The 20,586-nt window shown below is 29.2% G+C and overlaps 1 protein-coding gene across 3 annotated transcripts in view; it reads left to right on the forward strand.

Moving 5' to 3' along the window:
* Positions 1-20,586, forward strand: part of LOC126736456 (A disintegrin and metalloproteinase with thrombospondin motifs 16) — a 161,636-nt gene that overhangs the window by 74,050 nt on the left and 67,000 nt on the right. For all 3 annotated transcript variants that reach the window (XM_050440810.1, XM_050440809.1, XM_050440811.1), the window contains exon 4: positions 16,329-16,660. In XM_050440810.1, the coding sequence (XP_050296767.1) occupies positions 16,329-16,660 (332 nt within the window). The remainder of the gene's footprint in view (positions 1-16,328; positions 16,661-20,586) is intronic.

A 20,586-nucleotide genomic window follows, 5' to 3' on the forward strand; every position in this document is an offset into this window, starting at 1 on the left:
GTTTTGGAACTAATGTATTACAATTGCTTTTATAATAATAAATATTCTCATCTTTCCTTGATCTGAAACTTATTGCAACCAAATAATTTTACCACCATACACGAAAATCAATGCTGTCACCACTTTGACGTCTTAATTCATCTTTGTCAACAATAAAAGAATTTTTATAGACATAAACTCAAGCCCTGGTGTGTGTAACTTGGGCTAATTTTGAACCCTTGCAAGTGCGACTTGTATTAATTTTATGATCTTTTCTGTGTTTTTGCTTTTTTTTTGTTTCTTGTTCGCGACTAATTCCTTTTCCTGATGATGGACACTGGTATGTTCGAAACATGTTATAAATTTTAAACTATATGTAGAATTAACGAGTTAAGGGAGACGTATGTTTTTTATTTTATCTTAACTTAGATTAGACGTTATTGAATTTCGATTTAATGTGTCTAAATTAGTTCTAAATTAGCTACTACATTTGGGTATGATCTTTGATATATAGTTTTTTCTTGTTGAATACATCATTTCACTTTCCATTAAATCTTCTAATTTACTTGGGTTTGTTACATTGGAATTTTGGAAACCATAAAAGATACAAGATTGGTTAAATTAATAGAATATTTTAGATTATTATAGATTAAGTTATGATGTGATGCTTACTAAAATGCCATTTAAAATTATAAATTAAATTTCGGATATTAAAAAAGAATCCGAAAAAAAATTATTTTCTGACGATATTTAATACAAAATAATTATTATAAATATTTTTTTACGTTATATAATAGCATTTTAAAATTAGTGAGTAGTGTTTTGTGTAATTAGTAGTAGTGTTTGACAAACACTATCAACTTTTTTTTCTTATGGGCGCATTATTGGATTTAAATTGTCTTACTGTTTCAAACATCGTATATCGTACTTGGATCTTAAAAACATTTTAAAGTAACTTAATCTACGACTGCACTGCAATTATGGACTATTTCTTCAGTAAAAACATTTTGTTTGGACGTAAAAATTAATTTATATGTATATATGTGAATAATAACTATCCATCTTAGTCTTATAGACAGTACCCGATATAGTTTTTGGTCAAGATACTTATCAGCTTTCAAATAAAACTAAAATCAATAAGATTTTATAAATATTTAATAACTTTAAAATTATTTTATTTACAATATCAACTGTTGGTGTTATATGGAATTTCAATACTATATTTATACAGTTTATTATTAAAATAGTATAAAATGAATAAAGAGATTTCTCACATATATATTATATTTACTACTAGTGTGTATTGTTTATTCCAATATTTTATTTAATTATGTTTATATTACGCGTTTCTATATTGATATTGACCATTTTTATCTATGTCTTAATATAATTTCAGTAACCATTTGATATTTTTAATAAATTTTTAACTAATACTTTTCAAATTTGGCAAATTCGTTCATATATTTATTAATTTACGAAAACCATTTCATTTTTAAAAACTTGCATAATAAGCATATTGCACCTTCACAGGATTGGTGACACAAAACTTAACACAACTAAATACAGGCGAGAACCTAATCCAACAAGTATTCTTAAATTGCGCAATTCTTACAAGGGCGCGGTAAATTCACAAACCCACTTTAACTAATAGTTTTTCTTGATGAAAAAAGTTCAACAATACCATATAGTTATGTGTCAGTGTGTCAGTATTTCACACATTTTGCTCTACATTTAAAACAACAACACGAGCGAATAAAGGATTGTTAAATTTGCCATTTCAAATTTGCATTTGTCTAGATATTAAATATGTATTGTTTCAACAGATTGTTAACGACTGTTACGTAATATCTTCGGCTTTCAGTGTAATTATTTAAAATGCTAACCGGACTGTTAAGAAACGTATAAAATAGATATTTGAGGAAATGATTTATGTGTAAAATGGTTTTTTATTTTAGTATAAAATTATAAGTGTATTTAAGTAATTGAGCTACTTATCTTATTACCTTAAGGATGCTAATAACAATTAACATTCCCTTCTTTAAAAAAATATATTAAATTTATATAAAAATTACAGTTAAGTAGATACTCGTGTAGATATTATATAACATAATATTGTGCAAAAGAGTATGCAAAATAGATTTCTCACGACCATAGAAGATCCAGGTGAGATTTATGACCCTAATAAAATGCTTGCAGCATTCCTAATGCCAATGCCAAGGTACAATAAACACATCTTATATTATAGGTCGTGGTGATTTGGCTAATGGTATTATGTAAGTTGTTGGGCATGGAAATGTTTTTTTGCACACATGGAAAATTATCATGATCTATTCAATCATTAAAAAGCATTCTTAGCCGCTGGAATCTTGTAAATTTAAATTTTGTTGTAGAGAAACACATTTAAAAGAATATTTTAAATGTATATTAGTATTCCTCATATGAATATATTTTTATTTCAAAACAACATTAACAGAAAGCATAACAATAAATCTGGATTACATTACATAATTTATAACAATATTTTTACATGTACAAAGGGCATTAATAAGTTACTTATTTTATTGGGTATTACGTCAGCAATTGGGTATTACGATAGCAAAAATACAGAAAACAATACAGATCTTACTTAAATCAAAGGGCATTAAAACAAAGGTATAGAAAACAATTTTTATTTACCAAATTGCGATATCAATTTACTCTAAACATAGCATGGTAAATCAGGACACAAGTTATCTTCATTTAAATGAAATGGTACTTTTTCAATTTGTTTTTAAAGCTGAATCCACAAGCTTAAAAGGTATGATGTGTTTCGACATTATCTTCGTATGCCCCTTTTCAGTTCACTAATATTCTCCGGTCTCGTCACATAGACCTTATTTTTTAATTGTTTTCAAAGAAAGTAGTCTAAAGGCGTAACATCGGGGCTTCGTGCTGGCTACTCTATTTCAAATCTTCTACCCATCCATCAGTTTGGAAAAGTTTGCCTAACATTTAACTCAAAATAGTTAAATATTAGTAGAATTAGGGATAGAAGGGTTTATAGCAATTAGTTTTTTTAGATATAGAAAAATACTTAAGCGTAAGTTTTAATGGAGAATTAAATTTGGTTATAGGATTTGATTTTTTAGCAACTTAGGTCTCAAGAGTTTATAAAATCGTTGATGGTTGACATAAGGTCAACCCTACTCATAGTCACCATACAATTTCCCTTACCAGCCTTGGTTGAAATCAAATTATCTTTTTCTATTTTATCTTTTATGTTTTTTAAAACTTTTGTTATCAGTCATGACAAGATTTCTCGATTGCCAAATTCATTTTAAATTTTTTAAGAATTATTTCTAATCCGATATTCTGTGCTTTAGATTTATATCCCTTTTGAGTAGGGGTAAATTGAACTTCAGGCCCCGATCTAAAAGATGCATTTATTTCGTGATTAGAAAACGTAATATTGGATAAGTTAAAAACTCTCGGATGGAATTTACGATAAGAAATCATAATAATTCGCAAACCACATATTAAAGTTAACCCATAGCTTTGATCTGGGACCCATATAGAAGTCCTTTATGTTTATTATTGGATGCTTTTCAAATAAATAGTACCATGAGATCTCCCAACTTTAGTTAGGTAAATAACCAGACTAATAATTTATATATTTGTATATTTTTTCCTCTCTGTTTATCACAAATTAGTTTATCTTTTAATAGTTTCACATTTATATTTATATATTTGCATTAAAACAATACTTTACTATTTATTCACAACCTTTGCAGTTTCCTACCACTTATCAATAAACGTGTGCAAGAGTTTCATATTGTTCTCTTTAACATTTTTCTATTTTAATTATTTGCATGTACATACTTAGCATAGACGTCTCTACCTATGTTGTTTTTAATATCATATTAATTTTGTTAGCGTTAGTATCATAAAATCAATGTTTTTGATGTAAATTTTAAGACTTTTGTGAGGTGTTTCATATAGTTTTGGTGGGTTTTTAATACTAATTAAGATCTAAAGCTTATAATTTCTCTATTTTTTAACAGTTGATGATGGCTATTACAATAGCCATGATATGGCTAATATACCTGTTTAAAGATACTTTTCATTTTATAACGGTATTTATATTAATAAAACTAAGAGTAATCCGTTATTAAGCAGCACAACATTAAAAAAATGTTAAGTCTTGTATAAAAATTATATTACGTTTGAGAATATTTTTTTATTTTTGCAAAGACCAATCGATATTTAGAAACTTATAGTCAAAACCATGAATATCCATAGAGTATGGACAGCTATAGAGTATCTTTCACTAAAAGATGTCTTGGCCAAAACATATTTCCAAAAGGGTTTAAAGACCTTAGACCCATTAGTATACTGCCTCTGGTATCCAAAATTTTAGAAAGGTTTGTGCACCAACAAATATGTAGCTTTGTTGATTTTTATAATATTATCCCGGATTGCCAATCGGGTTTTAGAAAGAACTTTAACACTACCACGAGTCTAGTACACCTTCTTAATAACTGTAGGATAAATGAGGAAAAAAAGGAAATAACATGTCTTGGATTATTGGATTTTAGTAAAGCTTTCGATACTTTAAACCACGAACTGTTATTAGTAAAGCTTTATTATTTTGGTTTTTCGAATAACGCGATTCATTTCTTTAAGTCATATCTTAATAATAGGGCGAATTGCGTAGTAATAAACAAGGCTTTTTTCTACAACTGAAAAATCAAGTTATTATCCTATATCTACCGGTGTTCCCCAGGGTTCTATTTCGGGGCCGTTGCTTTTTTCATTGTATGTTGCAGATATGAAATCCTGCATAAACTACTGCTCAACGTTACAACAATATGCTGAAGATTCCCAGCTGTATACTTCATTTTCACGTGAAACTCTACCCATAATAGAAGAACAATTTAATAAGGATTTAGAAAATATAGATAACTTTTCCTGCGACCATAATTTGAAATTAAATTCGTCTAAATCATGTGTAATTTTTCTGGGTGGTGGAAGGAACGCCCTTAATGCAGCAACAACTTTAAATGCAAAAATTCGTAATGAGCAGCTACCAGTAGTACGAGAGGTCAAAAACCTAGGAGTATACATTGATAGCGGTATTTCATTTCAAACACATATAAAGAATAAGCTCAAAATTGCATACATGCGCTTAAGAAAACTTTACGGCTTAAAAAATCATTTACCTCCTAAAACTAAACATTTTTTATGTAACACACTTGTTTTATCCTTATTTGATTATTGTGATGTGGTATATTCGGATTCATTGACTGAAGACTCCGCTTACTCAATACAAAAACTTCAGAATTGTTGTATGCGTTTTTCTTAGAAAATTCCATTTAGAAGTCACATTTCTCCTTATTTAAACAATAACTTAATTCTAAATATGAAAAATCGTAGAAAATATCACATGTATTCCTTCGTGTATAAAGTTATAAAAGCTAGAGAGCCATTATATTTAGCTAACAATTTTACAAATTCTCTTCATGAGCATAACACTAGATTTATACATTTATTTAGAATTGTCGCCTCCCAACTTTGGAATAGATTTCTGGCTAATTTCAGAAGTTTACCGTTTACTGCATATAAAAAATATATTCGTAATAAACTGCTTGATTCTCAAAAAAACAATACTTAATCTACAATAAAAATTAAAAGAGCTGAGCCGCTCGATCTTCTATTGCTGTCTACTTATTATTGTTATAAATATTAATTAATTTACCTTTCGTGCATATCCAGAACCCCTGCCTGCTTCGCCTTACTTAAATACTTAGATATGATACTCACATGCATGTCTCAATTAATTAAGAAAATCTTATTTTTACTTTTAAGGTTTTTGAAGGGCTATGCCACACAGGTTCTGTCTTATGATGAACCTGTGTAAACGGTTCTCTGTAATCGAGGCATGGTCCTATTTATCATGTATTTGGTAGGTTATACAACATATGTATATTATTATGCTACAATTTTGTATATGATTATTTATTTACCTTCATGATGAATAAATTTGTTTTGAATTTAAACTTGAATATCATATGTTTATGTGATAAAAATTCTGCGACAATTTAGAGCTTTCGGTTCCCTAATCTATGTGGAACATAATTTATGTTTTCTGATAGAACCAATTACCTCAAAAAAAGAACATTTTTAAGAGAGGTAGAATTACTAGAGGGTCTAAAAAGGTTCCAACTAATCACAAATTTAGCCCGTAAAAAATGCATATTTTTCAGCAGCTGAGATATGATACGATTTATGAACTAAATTCCTTATTTACAACTTAGTATCCATTTCAAATTATACACTTTTTTCTAAAAGAAAAGTTAACAAACCAAAATGTTGGTATTAGTATGGCTAAAACCTTTATCAGTTTAGAAAAGGAAAATAAAAAGTACTTCGAATAATTCGTGACCTCTATATTGATCATAGAGGTCACTCGATCTTAGCCTCAATGGGTTTTTTGTTATGACCATCTAAACCCTATTGTTTTTAAAGTCTAAAAACTAACAGGAACCTAAGAATAATTTGAACAGAATGCTAAGCGATTACACAAAAAAATTTGAAGAAAAATTTTAAAAAGATATTTAACTAAATATTTTTCCAGAGATGAAGCATATTTATACTACTATTTAGAAAAAAAATTATGATTTTGTATTGTGGTACATAAGATAATTGCTATATTAAACTTAAATATTGAAATAAAAATTACTTGACCAAATTGAAACAATATACGGTAATATGTAAGGGAATTAAGAGAGCAATAACTTAAGAAGCAGGCTTCAATATTTGCAGGCATCTTGTTAAAACATTTTATAATAGATACAATATTTTATGGTAGATAATAGGTAAGAGTAAAAATTTACGTAAAATTAACCTTGAATAATTACCTAATACTTATAACTAATAACTTGTACTAAGAAATATTTGAGATTTTGCAGCATGCATATATATTTTGTCTGGATTTTAAGCATATTATTTATGTATTCTTCTCATAAGGAAGCTAAAAATAACATGTATTCGTAATATTATAATCCCTTATCTTTTAAGCATAGCTATTGGTCTATTATGCTAAATATATTTGAATTGGTAATTCATGAACTTATTGTTGTCTATATTGCTATTCAAAATTGTTGATATGATTTTAATTAAATACTATTGTGACTTTAAGACTATGTAAAAAAATCGAGAAAAGAACTCAATATAGATATTTACATCATGTCTTATTTTAATTAAACGAACGGTAATTAATTTTATTTGTAGGTATTAGGAATAATAATGGGCGAAAATAGATTAGAGATTAATATTTGGATAACAAAACATTTACAGCTATGGTAAAAATTTTTTATTGTAAACTTGCGTATAAGAATTATTTTTAATACTACATATAAAACTATTTGGAAGCTCAGTCAGTATAAAAATTTATCCAATAACATGGTCATACAGTTTATGTAAGAATAAATTTAAATAATGTACATTACATTTAATTATCACTGCCATAAAAGTATTATCAAAGTAACACTTTATGTAATTTAGATGTCACTACTGAAGTATTTTTTATATTGTAAAGTAATCCTAAAAATTATTAGATGCATTCAATAACATTTGGAATATATTAAGCTAAGTACTTACACGTTTTACATCAAATAATGAGTATGCCATGTTATATCATTAATTAATTAGTTTTGAATACAATTGTTTGTTACATGTTATGGTTTTTATTATCTCCTTTCCTTCCTTAGTAAAAGTTTTAAAATACATCTTTTTGTTATTAGACACATTAAATTCATTTTTTCGATTTGCTTTAAAATGAATCACTATAAAACTAAAAAATAAGTAAAATAAAATTTGCCAATAAATTACCAAACTAAAAAATGGTGATAATTGCACTATACCAATTTAAAAAACTAACACCAATATGCAATTAAAAGTAGTACTGAGTATTACACTTGTGCAAACACAACCGTGACAGTATTGACCCAAATAAAACAATTTCCAACTGATTTGCTACATTATTTCTGTTTGTTATTGGTAATGCGTGAGCTTATGGCGGTCGTGTTTCTTTTTAAGAGTCAATGACAAATTTTATGAAATTTTTGAGTGCTACTAATAATCGCGCGTATTTGGTTTTAGTGTTTTTTTGGTAATGACACTGAACTTTTTTATTTTTAGGTTTGTAAACTGCTTGACCCGGCCTTGTGTGAGGTTCTTTCCGTTTTTTTTTGGGTCGACTTGCGAAAGTAAATTTTGTGTTTTTATAGATATTAAATGTAATAATAGTTTTATTTTGTTGCTTTAATTTCCATATTTGCAATTATTAGCTGAAATTAAAAGTTTACAAACAAGCAACTTAAAATCCTTCAATAAATGAATATAATATATTGAGAAAAAAAAGTTTAAGACATAATGAAAGAGGTGCTACAAGTTCTCCCATTACTCAACTAATGGGAATAAGGAAACAAGAAATAATGAGAATTTAAAATAAAAATAATATTAGAGTTTATCAAAGCCGAAACCCAAATACTCTATATTAATTTGATTTAGTTTTTTTCTGGAATTTATTATATGTATTTTTAAAATTCTTGATTTTTAATTTAAATTTATGTTGTTGGTAGCTGGTCAGCTTGTCAAATATCTAGATTGTTACAAAATTTGTTGCAAATATTTTAAGCGTATTGTTAGAGTTAAAATAAGACTTTTTTCCCTTTAAACGTGTGTCTTTAAATACACCCCCTCAGAGCTACAGCCCGCGAAAATTGCTTGATGAAAATAGATTATTTGAATTAGTAGTCAGTGTTTACAGTTTTACGTCAAATATTTTGGAAATTTGTCCTAAATGTTTTGGGTCCTCTTGACATTATTTGTCCCAAAAATAGTGTAAGCCCAATTTTAGGAAACGATTCATGGGCGCTTACCCTTTTGATAGCCCATATCTTATGTTTCCAATAAGAAATTTGAACTAATTAGCTATTAATTGAAAATCTAATTAGCTATAAAAAAATCTAAAATTATCGTGTTTTGCATTTTTTGGTAAAATTAACTTGATTGGAGAAAAAATAAAACAGGCACAGCCCATTTCGTTTTTTCTAATTTAATAGATTAATCGGGTTTAATAGTACTCCCTTTCGTTTTATTAGTGATTTTCTTAAAAACGCTTAATTATATCGAAAAAGTGCAGGAGAAAAAAAATTATATTTCTTCATGGCCAACTAGATGGTGTTGCTAGATTTTTAAATTTCTTATAGGAAACATAACGGGCCACCAGAAGGGTAAGCTTCCCTAAATCCTCCCTTAAAATTGGGTTAACACTATTTTTGGGAAGGAAAATAAAAAGAGCACTCAAAAAACGGGGACATGCAAATTATGCAATTATCAGAAGAATTGGTGCATAATTGTAGTTACGCTTCCAAATAATCGATTTTTAAGCAATTTGCGCGGGCTGTAGCTCTGAGGAGGTGCATTTTAGGACACATGTTTATAGGAAAAAAAGTATTATTTTAACTCCAACAATACGCTTAAAATATTTGCAACAAATTTTGTAACACTCTAGATATTTCTTAAGTCTTATAAATAAGTCTTATTTTAACTTCAACAACAAGGTCTTAAAATATTCGCACCAAATTTTGTATATATGGCTAAATGTTAACACATGATTATAATTATTATTATGTATTATGTATATATGTACCCTACATGATATTATCAACATAGAACGGTCGCACAATTGTTTCATAGTAAAAATACCGACCGTCTAACTAACATCTTTCTTTATCATTTAACTATCTCCGCGACGAGAACTAAGCAGCAAGCATAATCAACACTATACATAGCAACTGAGGCTAAAATATTACTCCCTTGTCTCCTGTTAATATCTTCCGTTAGCTCATTCGTTTTCGCGAGTTTCTTACGGAATTTAAAGCGCCAGAGAAGGGTATCGTAGTTTGAGTTTCGTCAACATTTTGATAAAAATAAATTTTAATGATTTTTATTTCGGGTGTTTATTTGATTTTAGGTATGTGGTTAAGTGTTATATAATAAGCTTTTTTTTGCAATTTGTGTTATTTTAATTATTGTTTACTAATTATGAATACTTTTCAACAAAAAATCTTAAATAAATTTAAACATTCTGAAGATATAATCGGCTAGCTACTCAACAATAGTTTAAATTCTTTACATTTTGATACTCTCTGTTATAGCTCAAAAATGGGCTATATTATATTTTTTTATTTCAATTAGGTTCGTGAAAATCTTGTAAATTTAAAGACTTATTAGCGTACCGATATTGGAAATTTAAGCTTTATGTTTTTTTTCGCTGTCCCAAATGACAATATTTCTTCGTATTTGTGATATTCTTAAATATATATAAGCAGGCTCTTCTGTTCAATAACCCACGAGCCGTCATTTAAATGCGTATATTTTAAAATTTACTCTTATTGAAAAGATTAGTAACACAAATATTAGTAAAATAATTTTTAATTATACCAAAGAAATAAACATATTTTAAATACACATTATACAGGGTGCCCCACTTAAGATGGATACAAGCCAATATCTTGATTGTTTGTGGAGCGATGTTTTTAATTTTTGGTAGAAAGCTCTAAGGATATATAAAATAAGGATAATAATTTAAGGATATAAGGCGCACATTTTGTCCAGAGTAATAAACGTGATATCTCTTAAATCTACGTTTTAATGGGGCTTGTATAGGGTTATTTTTTTAAATTCAAGAGTAATTTTTTAGGACACTATTTATTTAAAATCGGTTAAATTATATTGAATCTTCCTTACCCAAAATAATAATTTTATTAATTATTAATTATAAGCATGTAGTTAAAAAAATTTCATTATAATTTTTTCAACTACATGCTTACGACGCCACTGGATAAACAAGTGGATTTTTATCAACATAATAATCGATTTAAGTTTTCAAATAGCTTTCTTAGTTTTCAATTCTTCTGTTGTGTTAGACTTTATTTTAACCCCACAGATAAAAGCTACTAAAGAACTATTGCTAATCATTTATTTATCTTGATAATTTTTATTAAGCTATCTTCTCACAGGTGCAGGCATTATGAATTGGAGCACCATCTTAGTTGAATATATAAGTTAACGGCAAATCATAAACAGCAAGCCAAAATTCTCACCACTCCAATATCTATTATTCTGAAATGATACTCTCCCGTTGATAGAAAATACTTATTTTTTGGTTTTTTTGCAAAATGATTTTTTTGGAATCCTGTTCATGATTTGCCGTTAACTTATAAGGAGAATTTATATGTACAGGGTGTCCCGAAAGTAATGGGACATAGAACAACAGTAGATTCCTTACGTCAAAATAATGTAATTGAGGTCAACTTGCCTTATCCTAACTTTAATAGTAACTGAAATACAGGGTGTCAAAGCATTATTTGATTTATCGTTTTTTTCTCATAGGTCCTGGACCAATTGACATACTGACATGAAATTTAAAACATACGAGTCTTTTAAAAAGAAAAAGAAAATTTCGTATACAGTTTTCGTGTTTTCGATAGAGGGCACTCGTTTCGTTACTTTTTTAGAACCCTTAACTTTTTCTCCGTATATCGGTTGAAAAAGTATCAAAATAAATCCTTTTTTTAATTTTACATAAAAAATTTATACTTTATTAGATTCGCTGTCTTGGGTAAGGAAGATTCAATATAATTTAACAGATTTTAAATAAATAGTGTCCTAGGTAGTTTACTTTTGAATTTAATAATATCAAACCCTATTGAAACGTATGTACGTCTATAAGATATTACATTTCTTACCCTGAGCAAAATGTGCGCCTTTTAGCCATACAGTCTCCCACCAAAAATTAAAAACATCGCTCAACAAACAACCAAGATATTGGCTTGTATCTATCTTAAGGGGGACACCCTGTATATATTTATTTATTTTAATTACTTATATATTTTATTATATATTTATATAATATTTTCTGTAAAAAATCTTGCAATTTATAAAATTAATACTTTTATCTTATATTAGGTTCTATTTTTGGCCTTTAATCCTTTTTATTTAATTTGATGTTTTTTGATTTAATTTTTGTATAAGAGGGATATAGCAGAACGGATAAATGACATTGACAATGGCTTAAAAGTACCAACAAAGTTATTCAATGACATTTATGAGTTTAATAGTTCGGTGCGAAATAACGGCTTTAACATTTTAACCCAAAATATAACCAGCATTAATAAAAACTTTGATATTTTCTTAGCTCAATTAGAATTCGCAAATTATAATTTTGATTTGGTTTTATTTACGGAAACGTGGAAAGTAGATTATATTGACTATTTCAGAATAAAGGGTTATAATACTTTCTATAATCATGGCAAGTTTAACCAAAATCATGGGATCGTAGTATTAATTAAAAACCAATGGCAGTCAGTTCGAAAGTTTCGTATAAAAATCTCAGAAATAAAAGCAGTCAGTTAAAATACATTATATAGACCTCCTGAGCAAAATTTAGATACTTTCTTTGAAAATCTGTCTGATTACCTTTCACTTCATCAGCCCTCGTCGCATTTAGGAATTATAATGGGAGATTTCAATCTTGATATCTCAAAAAAAGAGAGAAGAAATAAGATGAAATATTATCTAAACATTATTTATGAACAGGGATTTATTTCTTTAATTAATGAATATACCCGCGAAAGAAACGATCAGCAAAGTTGTTTAGATCACATTTTAATTAACGAATTCCAGCAACTCGGTGACTATCAAACCTTTATAATTAAAACAAAAATAACGGATCACCATGCAGTAGGTATGTCAATTCCATTAAACTTTGCGAAAGAAAGAATAGATCGCAGCAAAAATTTTATAGTAGATTTTAATAAACTAAAATATATTTTCGCAGATGAAAAATGGAATGATATATATAAACATCTAAATCCCGATACAAGTATGAACGCATTTGTTCAAGTCCTAAACAGGAATATTCAAATGTCTATGAAAGTAAGAACTCACAACAGGACAAAGAAAAGAACCCCTTGGATAACAGACACAATAATAAAATCAATTGAAACGCGGGACAAACTTTCCAAAGAACACCCCAATGATGAAAACCTTAAACTGAGGTACAGGAGATATAGGAACATAATTCACATATTATTACCAAAATCAAAAAATAAATACTACAAAGAACAGCTATTGGAAAATAAAAACAACCCTCGTATATTTTGGAAAACGATAGGAAATGCACTAAATATAGAAAAGAATGAAAATCAAATAGGAGAAATAACAAATAGCAGTGGGAATACTCTAATAAATAATCAAGACAAATCTGAATATTTAAATGAATTTTTTGTCAACGTGGGAAAACCTTTGGCCGAAAAAATAAAAATTTCAGAACAAAAAACATACTTACAAAATTTCAATGCAAAATATAGAATACAAAATTCTGCTTTTCTAAAACCCATAGATAAAACTGAATTAAAAAGCAATATACTTGGCTTAAATACTAATAAAGCCCCAGGATTTGACAACATAACCCCTTTATTAATAAAAAAACATTGCTGACTATATTCTGAGTCCGTTATTACATATTTTTAACCTCTGTTTTACAACCGGTATATGCCCAACTTATTTTAAAGTTTGTAATGTTAAGCCAATTTTTAAAAGTGGAGATATAAGTAGTTGCACAAACTATCGCCCAATTTCCTTAATTTCAGCATTTTCAAAAATTTTCGAAAAACTTCTTAAATCAAGAATGGTAGACTTTATAAATAAAAACAAATTTTTACTTAAAAATCAATTCGGATTTCGGCAAAACCTAGGAACTGAAGAGGCACTCACGCATGTCACAACAACAATTTACTCAAATTTAAACGCACCAAGACCTAGCTGGTCTTGGTGCGTTTAAAGTGCCTCAGGCATTTTTCTCGATCTGCGAAAAGCATTCGATTCCGTCCATCTGAATTTATTACTCTTTAAAACGGAAGTGTACGGTTTTCGAGGAGTAGTATTACAGCTGTTAAAGAGTTACGTTAAAGGTCGTATCCAAAGAAATACTATTGGTACTAGTGAAAGCTCACAAAGAATTGTGGAATATGGAGTCCTCCAAGGAACTGTTTTAGATCCGATGCTGTTCATTCTGTACTTAAATGATATTCTGGATCATCAGGAGGATTTCGAAATTGTCTCTTTTGCAGACAATAGTGTGTGTCTTATAAATGGTAACACTTGGGAAGAAATAAAGATTAAATGCCAAAAGACCTTAAAATGGGTTAAAAATTGGCAAGATCTAAAAGTCTTGAGTCTTAACTGGAAAAAGACAAAAGTCCTACCATTCCACATAGATTCTCGAGCGAAACCCCAGTTGTGAAACTTAATAATAGTACACGAAGATAATTGTACAAAAACGCTACCATGCAAATGCGTTAATAACGTTGAAGTGTTGCAGAAAATGAAATATCTTGGTATAATTTTGGATAGCCAAATGCATTTCAAATATCACACAGAAAATATAAGTACCAAACTACAAAAAATCATATTTATTACTACGGAAATTAAGGTCTTCTTAAATATGAATATAAGTAATTTAAAGACTATATACAATGGCTTATTTGAGTATATTCTTTAATATAGCATAGTAGTATGGGGAAGCAGTTATGGAACTGCATTAAGTAGCGTGGAAAAAGCACAGGAATGGTGTATAAAACCATTTTATATAAAAACCGCATGTACCCAACGGATTTATTATTTCAAGAGCTTAGTGTTCTTAGGGTAAAGCAACTTTATGCGACCAGATTCTTATGCTATGTTTCAAAGTACCCTCGAAAAATAAAATTGCTTAACCAGGCGATTTACGAAACCAGGCAAATAAAACAGATAGTAGCTGAAATACCAAAAAAATCTAATAGGGTCTCTCAGAAGTGCATTTCTTATATGGCACCTAAAATATTTAATCTGCTTTCTACATCGGTAGAAAGTAGCAAAGAAAATAATGCACTTCAGAGCAAAGTTTAAAAAAGCCGTAAAAGCCTTTATTTTGAACTTTGATTATAGAAAGTTGAAATAGAGCTTTGCATAAAAACCTCTTTTGCCTGTATCCATACCAAATATTTTAGTCGCGTTATGTATTTTTGTCGTATTATCTTAGTCGTTTTATGTTCATTGAAAATTCTACGTTGCTCTTTAATAAGTACTATTTTAATTGTGTACATATGTTCTTCTTGCTGATGCATTGACCGAATGTAATTTTTTCATTCACAATAAAATTAGAAAATATTTCATGTGGCTGATCATTTTAACAAATTATAAATTAAATGTCAGATGACTTTGCGCATACGTGGGTAACTACTTGGACCCTGTATTAAAAAATTAAACATTATAAACCCTGGAGATAAAGTTACTACTTCATACATTACTATATGGTATGAAGTATAGCTATAGATATATAGTAATGTATGAAGTAGTAACTTTATCTTTATTACGAAAAAAAGTATTTTTACGGATTAAGCTTTTATCTAAGCATATCTGAAAATAAATACAGGAGCTTAAGTTCATTGAATGTGGGATGGATAAGTTATCCATACCCACAATTGAATTCGCCCTATTCATACCACTATTGAATCGATTAATTCTTATGATGATTGAGAAATATTTAATAATTAAATGTCATTTGGCTTAATACTTAAGATTACTTAAAAAATCTTTAAGTTTGTTAAAATCAAAATCTCCTCTGGCAACAACACTCTAAAGAATCATTCAGTCTACAGAAAACCAAAATGGTAGATATATTCTTTGTCTATACAACAATGGTATTAATGACTGGCTTATGTACTAACTTACACCAACTAGATTTTTCTATAAATATATCTAAAACCTAAAATTTTTTAAGACGGTATCAACAATTTTACGATATCATTTTTATCATACACGTTTTCTTAAGAAACTTATAATTAGGAGCTCGAAGCGTCGATACAAAAATATTGTAGAATTTTTTGTTGTGTTAAAAAAGTAGAAGTTGCCCAATACTGATGAAAATTCTACTGTGCGGAGTACAGATGCCAAGATGTTTAATTGTCTTTGTAATTTTGGTTTATCATATCATTTATAGATTTAAACTCTCACTAACACACTAATACAGTGAGACAAAGTGTCGATAATAAAAAACCCTTATTTTTACAGTTCTATTATATATGAACAAAAACATTTTATTTCAGAAAATTTCTTTGTTAAGTAGAAAATTGCTTCTAGAATAAAGTTTTATCTTTTGTCAACCATTTCTGATATCTATTTTTTTTCACTCTTGTCATATATGTATTACTATGATTGAAAGGATATCAAAAATATAATAAAATTTATGTTTGTTTCAGTTCCTGAATATGAAATAGTCTCCATCCATCATGTACGAAAACGAAGTATAGCATCCGCACCCGATAAAGGAGGCAATTCTCTAAAACATGGTTCCCCAGAAAAAGGTCCTTTTTCTAAAACAGCCAAAAAGTGGAATACGAAAAATCCAACCCCTGAACCTGCGAAAAATATAGACGCGCTGAAAAACTTAAAGCTTGAGGCATTTGGTCAGCCTTTTAATCTAACTCTCTTGCCTAACGATGGGTTGTTTAAGAAGAGTAAGTTAAAGGTTTTTACTATCGAACCAAATGCTACCGCACAGCATGGAGTGGAGTATATAGAACACCAGGAGGTAAGTAGAATAAATTGAGAATATGATATAAGTAACATATACGTTCTAACGGAAGTTAGGAACACACTTTTTTATTAACAAAGTCAGATTACAACTTTTTAAAATTATTAAAACATCATAAAATGGGATCCTAATAAAATGAAAAAACCATGAAATGATTTGGAAAGACTTAGAAGTTTCTACATTGTGTTTGCCTATGGATGTCAATCAAGGCAAGTACACAAAGACTAGAAAATTTCAACTATTAGGATTTACAACAAAATAATCTAAATTGAGGTTTAAATGGGGCCCTCAAAGAAGATGAACTTCTAAAAACTAGGCCCTATAGACGAAAATATTAAACTGAACGTAAGTAAAACCCTAAATAAACATAACCAACCAATTTTAGCTGCAAAATAGGGGCAAACTATTACAAAAACTAAGATAATAATTAGCGTATTTACATTTTCATAACCAATGCTTCCCTTTTAAATTTGATCGTCCCGATCAGTCAATATCTCCAGGGTCACAGATGGAGCCACCGGAGTTATGATAAGGCACTAGTCGGACGATGTTTATAATTTTCATTTTCGTTCTCAGACGACGCCGAATGCGTTACCGCACGTCGTTGATTTTTCTGGAGCTTTAGTGATTTGCTCCAAGTCCTCCGTAGATTAAATAACCAGATTCTATACCCAGGATTAAAACTGGTAGAGTTTGCCTTTATCTTATAACGTGACTCCATTCTATTACTCTCTAAGTTACTCGGAAATAGAAGAATATTATGGTATTTCAATTAGTTTGTTGCTTCCTTGGACTTAATGTATCCATCATCATCTAATATTTCCAGCCACACATTTTTCCCAGTACTACCAAGCTTTCTCCAAGACGGCGCATCCCGTTTATTCATATACGTGGAACTTAGTAGCATGTAGTCAGCTTGCGCCTTAAAAAGTTTTATTATAAAGTGTTGCTGGTTCCTTGGATCTGTCAAAGGCTTGGGGTATTAGCGTTTAAAACGTCCCTTCTTATTACTCAAGCTTTTTCTGGCGGTTTCCTAGTCACTTGTTTAATTGAGTTGTAGTTGGAGGCATCGGTCTCAAACTGTTAACTGTTAGGTCATCAACCTTTATCTGGTTATTGACTCTTAGATTTTAGTTGGCTCTGGTATACTTGTCGTAGATAGCCTCTAAGATTCACACAGGTCCGTCGAAATAAAGCTGATCATTAGGCTGCGCCATTCTTAGTATTTCTAATTCTAGAGTATTTCTGTATCTTCTCCTATTGAATCACAATATTATATACGGTATGTTTTATATTATATCATAATGTACAAGGTATCTGATACGATATATTTTACAGAGTAATTTTTAGTAAAAAATTCACATTGAAATTATACATCGCTTATAAGCGATCTTCTTCTTCTTCTTCCTCAAATACAATGGACTCACGTCATTTCGACGGCCGCCCAATCTTGTACTTATAAGCGATCCACAATTTATTTTGTATATCGGTTTTGCTGACGAATGCTCCCTTTTCCTTAATCGTACTAAGACATACTATTAACATAATTGCAGATATTGGTCGGATGCCAACCCTAGATTGTTATAAGACGTACATGATTACAGAAATATATATCAGCTTTAATTACAATTTTAATCATATTGTAAGCGCGTTTTTAAAATGATGCATTTATATTATCCAATATTGATTAACAATCATTTTTATGTAGTGTAAAAACTCAAATTTTAAAAATAAATAATTCTTTATGTAAATTAAATAAAAAAAAACTATTGATAAATGCATTTGGTCGCGCCTTAATTAATGAAAAATAGGAAGAGTTTTTTTTTTATTTTGGTACACATTAAAAATTAACGAGTTTTAAAATAAAAGAGAAATACAAGAAACCTATCAGAGGTGTAATCTACGATTGATAATTTTAGGATAACAGAACTATTTTGTTTTCTGATCTTTTAAAAGTAAAACATTTTTTTATTTTAATTAAATGTGTTTTTTTAGAAATCTTTTAATAACATCTGAAAATATATGAATGTAATAGTTTATTAATACATTTGTACATGCGGTGGTTTCATTTCAAAACGAACCACCCTTAATAACTTCTTAAAAAAAAACACATTAATTTAGATATACAGGGGGGCGTTTAATTTGATATTTGACAAACTTCTTTCAATTACCTCCTCACGTCCAGCTAACCTCTATTTGGTATGTCAAATAGAAACCCAATGAGAGCCTGCATTATGTGACACATCATTGTAAGCAGCATTAAAATGTCTATTTAACAGTGCCAAAAAAAAATTAAATCAGTTTACGTACCAGCGAATAGTGAGCTAAAATGATAGTAATGAATAATTTATCGACGTCATACTTTGGTATGTCAAATGGCTATCCTATAGTGTAATACATCATTTTAAAGGGCATACTAAAAAAAAGCAACAGAAAAAAATTATTCAATTTTTTTTATTTTTAGTCCTATGTTGATGAGAGCAAAAAATAAAATCTCTAAGTCTCGGTCTCAAAACAATGTTAATGATTTCTTAGCAGACTGTATATAATTATATGAATTTTATTTGGTATAAACAATGTTTCAGTAAAATCTTTCTTTTTTTTTATTTCGTTTTTTTGGTTCATATCAAAATATGCCTTGGTTCATTTTTAAGAGCGAAATTTTCCACCCACAGTTCACTACTTTTTTAATCATCATAATTTTTTTCTGTTATTTTGTAATAATGGGTGAAATTATCTTATATGGCTATAGTACTACATATTTATCGGTCTACGATCAATACGTAGCGGTGGTAGTGTGTAGGGTAAGTGGTAGGAAGCGCAACACTACCGCTTTGGATGATCGATACACCAGAGTCAACGCTTTACGGGATCGTCATGTAACAGCGCTGCAAAGAAGAAATCGATTTAAAATGAAGGTCTCCTATAGGTTCTTGTTGGGATTTTAAAGCTGCGATCATCCTAGAGGGTTTCTGGGTTTCAAAGTGAAAAGTTAGTTGCAGTTCGTTACAAAAGTTAGTTCTCAATTGAACATCTAAAAGATCTCTTGGCTTTCAAGGCCTTTCGGATCATAAAATCTATTAGGCTACAGTAAGCAAGTTTTTGTTTACTATTTAGTAAAGATTTTTGTAAAGTTGCATGCATTTTTAGATTTAACATTTTCAAGTGTTTAATATTGTGTTTAATAAGTGTTTATTATATAATTAATTTCTTGTTTAATAATCGACAACAGCGTAACACCTGTTGTTTTGAACTCGTAATTTATATCAACAAATTAGTGGTTTTAGTCTCAAAATAATAGTTAAAAGCATCATAGTACTAAAATTCAAGTAATTATTTATCAGTGCAAGTAAAGGCAAACGTGTGTGCCTTAAAAAATGGTGATAAAAGCATTAAACAGATTGTACCAAGCGGTGTGAAGGTTATAATCGCAGCAGAGTTTGGTTGCAGTGTTGCCAAGATGCCAGGCTCAGCATTGGCGTCAGAGAAGTGCGATGTATGCAATAAAAAAGTGTCTGATGATGATGAAGGATTATTGCGCGAGAAGTGTTATATTTGGAAACATAGGATATGTACATCACTTTCACAAAAAGCCTACATTCAAGTAAGCAAATCTAAACAACCTTGGTTCTGCAAGCCATGTAAGAAAGCAGAAAAAAATAAACAGAAAAAACTTATATCACAACAAAATCAATAAAAAAACTACACACTAGCGGACGTAATGGCAAAACTTGCTGATGAGATGGATCAAAAATATAATAATTTGTTTGCTCAGTACCAGGAGCAGATAAAGCTAAATGAAACAATGCAAGCTGAATTAACAAGTATTAAAAAACAGCTAAACAAAAAGGAACAAAACGAGTTAGACAACAACATTATTATACACGGAGTTCCCTTTAAGGAGAATGAGAATATGCAACATA

This window comes from Anthonomus grandis, chromosome 5, assembly GCF_022605725.1.
Source record: "Anthonomus grandis grandis chromosome 5, icAntGran1.3, whole genome shotgun sequence".
NCBI lineage: Eukaryota > Metazoa > Arthropoda > Insecta > Coleoptera > Curculionidae > Anthonomus > Anthonomus grandis.